Genomic DNA, 7,594 nt, shown 5'->3' on the forward strand with positions numbered 1-7,594 from the left:
ACCATGCTGGCAGCAAGGCTTCTGGGTCCGTGGAAGTGACTCAGCAAGTTGCTGGCTGATTGTGGTTCCTCTGGGTGGATTTGGGGACCAGATTCTGCAGTTCCTGGCTGATCAAAAGCAGGATTCACACAGCAACCAAGACTTTGAACCAAAGTAATACATGTCTTCAAAGGTCTGTCTTTCTCTTTTTCTTTCTAGATTCTATGTGGGCTGATGGCTCTTTGCCTTGACCCTGGGTCCTGGCTGACCAGGAGCAGGGATCAAGGAAAGGGACTCCTTCAGCACCAGGTGGGCCCTTGTGGAATGACATAAATATTTCACTCAGGACGTGAGTGGGTCCCCAGGCACTTGGAAAGGAATGTCAATTGCGGAAACAGGATGTCATCGGAGAACAATGGAACAGAAGTGGCTGGATCCGTGTGCAAAGCGAAGCTATAAGGTCCAAGTTTTAGGCTCCTCTCCAAGCCCCTGCCTCTGGCCTCCTCATTACCTTGCTTCTCCCAGCACCTCCTCCTCTCACACCCCCGCCACCCCTCAACAACAGCAGGAAAGGCAACCACTCATCGTCTCTGAGATTAGCTGCATGATTTTGGGGGTAGGGCGTGGAAACAAAATCAACCTACATCAAAGCGTATACAATCTTTGGACAGCCTGGTTCAGGCCCATGACCTCCTGAAACAAGGGAAGGATCTAGTGCCCAGTGAGGAATGTCCCTAAGACATTTCTAGAAGGCAGGGCTTCCCAAGCCCTTGGAGTTGCCCCTGTGATCACTGAAGCCAGAGAAGCCAGGCCTCTAGTGTGGACCTGTGTGGATAGATGGATGGTGAGTATGTAGGCACCACTGTCACCTGACCGTGGGAGACTTGTATGAACCAAGCACATCGGGTCTCTATGGTGCACTTATTCAACAGGTGAACACTCTGATTCAGGTTGGGGATAATGCATCGCACTTTCAGCTCATCCCATAGACCTCCACGTGTCTCTATTTTAAAGATGTGGACATGAGGCAGGCATTTGACGCAACGGTTAGCATATCACGTGGATGCCCTAGTTCCTGGGCTCTGCTGTCAATCCCAGCTTCCAGCTATTGCACACCCTGAGAGGCTTAAGTACTTGGGCTTGGCCCCTGCCACCTAGGTGGGAAACCCAAATGGACTTCCAGGCTCCTGGTTTCAGCCTGGCCTGGCCTGAGTTGTCATGGACACTCAAGGAGTGAATAATGTAACGCTAATCTCCAACTATTGCCTCTAAAGCAAGATGGCTATTTGGATGTGTCTTCCTCAATGTCCAGCACCGTGCGAATGTCTCTGGCCCTTTTTGCCTCCTATCCAGTTAGCACGGCCAAGGCCATACTATCTCTATACGGCTCCCTCTCTGGACCATCTTGGCCTAGCACCAGTTCCCTCTGGGTCCGTTCCTGCTGCCCAAGACCCGAACTTACACACACTCTCCATCGGCCTTCACACACCTGCCTCATGTTCTAGCCCAGCATTATATGCTGTACTTCTCAAAGTTTCGTTTCCTATGCAGCAGCAACAGCAGCAGCTGAAGAGCACCCAACAGAAATTAAATTTTCAGGCCTCTTTCCAGACCTACGGAGTGAGAATTTCAGGGCTGGAGCCCAGCTGCCTGTCTGTTACTAGCTCTCCGTGTGGTGCTGATGCTCATGGAGCTTCTTTTCTTGGTTAAAAGTGAGGTAGGGCCCCATGTCTTTCCCAGGTTGCAACCCTTCCCTGCTGTAATCCTCCCTCACCAGCTTAGACAACTCCATGAACATTTATTCTTCACCTACCTAGCTCTGTCCAAGGTCATCTCAGCCTCCTGGGCCCAGGGTCCTCTGCTGGCATCTGGAGCATTCGTCCCTCACACCTCACACACAGCTGAGTCATGTTGACGGTGCACTCTCCACATCCGAATTCTCCCTCCCTGCCTGCACCCCTCCTGCAGACTCAGGGCAGTGCCTTATCTCCAAGGGACCCAGGAGGAAAGCCCAGCTCCTTCTTCTGTTATCTGCTGGGCCTTGGGAGCATGATGCAACCTCCTTAGGGTCCTGGTTCTTGGTAAAATCACAGTGACTACAGCTACACCACAGAGCTGTGGTGGGGATGTAGTACCAGTACTTCTCTGGGAAGCGGCAGGTGCACAGTATCCACTAGATATTCTCAATGCCCCTGAGAAGGTAAGATTTTTTCCCCTGCTGCAAGGAGCCTTCTATGTCCCAAAGGACCTTCTAGTTCATGCTTTTTCTGAATGATTCCATTTCCCAGAGCATGCCTGCAACCTAGAGTAATGGGTACTCCCACTAGAAAAGCACAAAGGAGGGAGACAAATGGCCATGTGTCATAAAAAGACCACTCCCCCTCTGTGCTTTTACCCATGGTAAAACAGAATAGGACCTCTGTGAGAATAGGGCCTCTCTCCTGTGCACCAGGGCCCTGAATTCCTCCCCCTCAGTACCCAGGACTCACCAAGAAGCGAGAAGGAACGTTCCTGGCAGTCCCCTGCCAGCAGGTAGCTGCAGTCTCCAGCAAAGCTATACAGGTTTCCATCAAAGGTGTTGATGAAGTCACCTCCAAAAAAGCTACACCGGGCCATCCTCGGCTGGTCACCAGTCCTTTCTGCGCAGAGGGTCCCTGGAGGGAGAGGTAAGCACCTTGGAACCAGGTAAGCACCTTGGAACCATCAGGCCCAATCTCGCTGACATTGAAAGAATAAGGATGCATATGACAGAGATTGCACTTGGGGTCAGCACTGTGGCACAGCAAGTAAAGTTGCCGTCTACAATGCCAGCATCCCATATGGCCACTGGTTCAAGTCCCAGCTGCACCACTTGCAATCCAGCTCTCTGCTAACATGTCTGGGAAAATGGTCCAAGCGCTTGGGCACTTGCGCCAAAGTGGGAAGACCCAGAAGAAGCTTCTGGCTCATGGCTTCGGCCTGGGTCAGCCCCAACCAATACAGCTTGTGGAGAGTGAACTAGTGGATGGAAAATCTCTCTCTGTCTTTCCCTTTCTTTCTATGTAACTCTGCCTTTCAAATAAGTAAATGAATAAATAAATCAATAAATAAGAAGCAAATTGGGTTGTGAGGAGGTCCTTTTCCTCTAAGAGACTAAAGCTGTTTCATTCAGCCCCTAAATAAAGCCCAAATCTCATAGTAACAATAAAAGAGATTTCTCAAGAAAGTTATGTATTTCAACATTTATGAGACTACTTCAAAAAATTCATGTGAAATAGAATTTAGGGCCCAACACAATCCTTTAATTGGCTAATCCTCCCCTTCAAGTACCAACATCCCACATGGGATGATTCATGTCCTACCTGTGCCACTTCCCATTCAGCTCCCTGCTCACGACCTGTGAAAGCAGCAGAGGAGAATAACCCAAAGCCCTGGGATCCTGCACCCATGTGGGAGACCTGGAAGAAGCTCCAGGCTTCTGACTTTGGAACAGCCCAGCTCCAGCTCTTGTGGTCACTGGGGAGTAAACCAGCAGATAAAAGATCTCTCTTTTTGTCTCTTTCTCTATCTTACTTACTTTCTCTCTCTGTAAATCTGCATTTTCAATAAAAATAAATAAAAACAATTATTGGAAAGGCATATTAGATTTACAGAGAGGAGAGCGAGAAACAGAAAGAGAAACAGAGAGAGACAGAGAGAATCTTCCATCCTCTGGTTCATTCCCCAAATGGGTGCAATGGCCAAAGGTGAGCCAATCCAAACTCAGGAGTTTCTTCCTGTTTTTTCCCACACAAATGCAGGCCCCCAAGGCTTTGGGTCATTCTCTATTGCTTTTCCAGGCCACAGGCAGGGAGCTCAGAAGGGAAGTGGAGCAGTCAGGACATGAACCAGTGCCCGTAAAGGATTCTGGCACTTGCAAGGTGAGGATTTAGTCATTGAGCCTTCACTCTCAGAGCAAATAAATACATCTTAAAAAAAAAAAAAAGAAATGAAATGAAATCTATGACCTAACATTCAGCAATTAGCAGAGGAAATATTCCAAGATCTTTGCATTCAGTTTGGCAGCCTGCTGACAACTGTACATGCTTTACAAATTTGTTATCATCCTGTGCACACAATTCATAATCTCTGTTTATTTCTCAATCATATTGTAAATGCATCATTGTATATACTTCCAAAATGTGTGTGTGTGTATGTGTGTGTGTGTGTATGTGTGTGTCTACTGGCAGGTGGGGAGTCCCAGCAGGAAATCTAAGTGTTTTGGGTCTCCCAACACAGACCCCGCCTGATAAGAAGGTACAGACGGTGTGACTGCAATCATGCAAAACTGATATTCAGAAGGGAGACACGGGAGGGGAAATCCCAGAATCTTTGGAACTGAATCATAAAATGAGAGAGAGAGAGAGAGAATGAGACAGCTCTCACCCTCCAGGCCACTCCTCAGAGGCCCACAATACCCAGGTTGGAACTCAGTCCCAGACCCTGCATGGCTGAGAGGGACTCAATCACTTGAACTGTCACCTGCTGCCTCTCAGAGTACATATCAGCAGTCAACTAGAGTCAGGAGTGGAGCCGAGCAGCAAACTCATACTCTGAATAAGAAATTCAGGCATCCTAATCTCAAGGCAAAATGCACACCTCTCAGCATGTTCTTGTATGCCAATGAGTTGACCAGTAACAAGCAGTTTCAGGATGGGACCAATCTCAGAAAACACCAAGGCAGGAGGATTACAGGAATCGAATGTTGAGAAGAGAGATGCTGAAGGCTAAGTTGACCATAAGCAGCCAATGATTTCCTCACTCACACCCAGGTTGTGAAGCGTCTGTATCAAACCCAAAGGGACAGGGCTTGGAGAACTTCCTGGGAGATGGCCATGTGGAGGTTCCGGGGGTCCCAGGTGTGCCTGGAGGGGACCTGGCTGCGCCACCCCAATTCCCCATCCCTTGCTGTATACATCTCTGGGGTGTGTCCTTTGTAACACCCTTAGGAATAAACTGGCAAATGTCTTTGACTTGATTTCTCTGAGCTATTCCAGGAAATGACTGGTATGTGAGGTTGGGGACAGAGGAGGCCTCAGTCTCGGGCTCTGTCTCCAGTGGACTGTGTCTGAATAGAACTGGATTCAAGGACCCCTGGTCACTGACTACATCTCAGCCAGTGGGGGAGGGCCATTCAGGCCATGCAGGGTAGGCCAGGGATCCAGAAGAGCTGACCCTTGACCTTGGCACTGCACACATATGGAGCAGCCATTTCTCTTTGCTGACCCTCAGCTGCATCATGGAAGGCCAAATCGGGGACCTCCATAATCCTTTCTAAACAGAGCATCTTGCCAGGTTTTGGAGTCCTTTATCCCCATGCTATGTCTCCATGACACTTCTTTTTGCCTACTTACTATCCAAGAAGAGAAGGCATTTGCAACCCCTCAAAACCCCTCCCCAAGGGCTGATCCGTGTAGCTGGCCCAGCATGAGCCGAGACCAGGGTTGGAGCCTCTGGTGAGCTACAGACACACCTGCAGATTCCTAAAAGCAGGCTGCTCCAGCAGTGCTGGTGCAGGAGTGCGGACTGGAAGCCCTTTGGCACCTACCTGGCAAGACGAGGGTCCAGGCCAGGAGCACCCTTGCAAGTCTGATCTGAATCATCTGCAGAAAGCAAGAGAAATGACCGGTTGGACAAGCTGTCAGTTTGTACTACTGTCTGTGTGTGCCACAGAGAGAAAACACGTAGCTTTAAAGCAAGAGAAGAGACTGGTCCTTGCTGATCTCCATTCTTCCTCTAAACGTGGACTCAGCCAGTGCCAGGTCCAAGAATAACAACCCCTGTGAGTTGACCCAGGCCCCCAGGCATCCTTCCCTGGAAAATGGTCCTGGGACTCAAGACAGAGGAGGGCAGCTCCGCTTCTATCTCTCCACACCCCAGGTCACCTGACCACTCTCACCTCCCTGCACCTCTCCAGCAGCTGGGAGCTGAAATGCAATTACCTTTCCACACTTGGCCGCAAACTGGGGCCAGGAGCTGTCTTAACTTCTCTTGCTGTCATGGACACACATGCTTAAAAAAGGCTCAGGAGCCACTACTTTGACTACTTCTCAGGCCACCTGCCCTATACCCAGAGAGCCTCCTGAGCCCAGGGCAACACTCACCTCCATCCTGCCCACACAGGGCTTGGTGTCCAGCACCCAAAAGACAGGTAATGCTGGCTGGCCGGGATGATTGGATAAATCAACGGAAGCCCAGCAGCCTTTGGCCTGGGCAAGTTTCCCCAAGGAATAATCGACTCTGGCTGGCAGAGACACCTCAAGTCTCTTTGAGGCCACTACTGCAGCCCCACCCTCTGGGAATGATTACCTGCAGAATCTGTCACCTGAGATTCGTGGGGGAGGAAGACAGAGGAAGCCAATCCAGCCAAAGGGGAGATAAACCCAACCCATGACATAGCTGCAGGAGGAATGCATCAATCAATACTGGATGTGGTGGCCATGTCTTGGTCTCAGAGTCAGGTCTCCCCTTCCCCCACCTTTTAACTCCCTCCCAACACACAAATACATTAGGCAACTCCCAGGAAGAATCTGAGGATGAAGCTCCTTCCAATTCCAGCTGAAAGAAGCATGCCCACTGCATGAAATGAAGCAGCTGCATGACCCCAGGGTCAAGTGCAAGAAGGGGGCTTTGGGAATGTCTCTGACTTTTAGTCCATCCCTTCTCCACCCTGCCCCGACAACCAAGGTGTCACAGGCCCTGCATCACGGGTGCAGAGATCAGCCTGGCACCTGCCTCCCACCACTGGGTCAGCTCTGCTTCCCAAAGCCCATACCTTCCCCTGAAAATGGGGTTGCAGGTGTCGCCAAGGTCCCCCAAGGAGATGCAGAGGCTACGTGATGAAGGTGCAGCCACCCCTAGGCCATGCTGACAGCTCCGGCTGAGGTTGGATGGGTCTGTGGCAGCTCCCGCCTGTCTTGTTGTTAAGTAGCCTGTGTCCCACAGCAGGGAAGCTAAAGTTCAAGTTGTGACGCCCACCAACCGCCCCCTTCCCCACCGCAGTAGCCAGGGATTGGCCTCTTCTTAATTACCAAAGGTAGACAATGGCAGGAAATGTTATTAGAAACACTGCCAAACTGATAAACCGTTGGCCAGCTTGGAGGGGGACCTCCTAGAAGGTGCCCTCCTGAGCCTGCTTGCTCTCGCCAAGACCCCCACCCCCAGCCCTGCCCCTGGCCCCCTCCCGAAGTGCCCACTGTGTGCGGGGGATGTGCAGGGATGCCGATCCTCCGGGTAGGCTGAGCCAGGCCAGGGAGGAAGCCAGGCTGAATCAACACAGCCTCTGGGTCTGGCTTCCAGGCCTGGATTCCAGGGACATTGGGAAAAACACCTAGACCTGAGCCAATTTGGCGGCCATGTGGAGAGGAAGGCTAACACAACACTTCCTGTCCGCCCGTGGTATGAAGGGGCCAGGACTGGCCCTGAGGACAGTGGGCCATCTGGGTCCCTAGCAAAATTGAGTGGACAGATTAAAGATGCAGGTCCCCTTGACAAGAACAGGCCCTTGTATGCGAGGGGGTAGGGCAGGAAACAGTTGCTCACCTAGTCTTAGACACACACATACATAATCCTTCCAAACCTCCCGTTCCTAAAAGCC

At 50.9% G+C, this 7,594-nt stretch overlaps 1 protein-coding gene across 1 annotated transcript in view; it reads right to left on the bottom strand.

The window, feature by feature from the left end:
• The window catches only part of VWF (von Willebrand factor), a 110,333-nt gene extending 103,383 nt beyond the window's left edge, over positions 1 to 6,950 (bottom strand). Inside the window, exons 1-3 of the mRNA XM_058655802.1 lie at positions 6,773 to 6,950; positions 5,546 to 5,600; positions 2,469 to 2,633 (exon numbers count right to left, since the gene is read on the bottom strand). Coding sequence (XP_058511785.1) covers positions 2,469 to 2,633; positions 5,546 to 5,600 — 220 coding nt within the window. The 5' untranslated portion in view covers positions 6,773 to 6,950. The remainder of the gene's footprint in view (positions 1 to 2,468; positions 2,634 to 5,545; positions 5,601 to 6,772) is intronic.
• Between the last annotated feature and the right edge of the window lie 644 nt (positions 6,951 to 7,594).

The sequence above is a fragment of the Ochotona princeps genome, chromosome 27, assembly GCF_030435755.1.
Source record: "Ochotona princeps isolate mOchPri1 chromosome 27, mOchPri1.hap1, whole genome shotgun sequence".
NCBI classification, from domain to species: Eukaryota; Metazoa; Chordata; class Mammalia; order Lagomorpha; family Ochotonidae; genus Ochotona; species Ochotona princeps.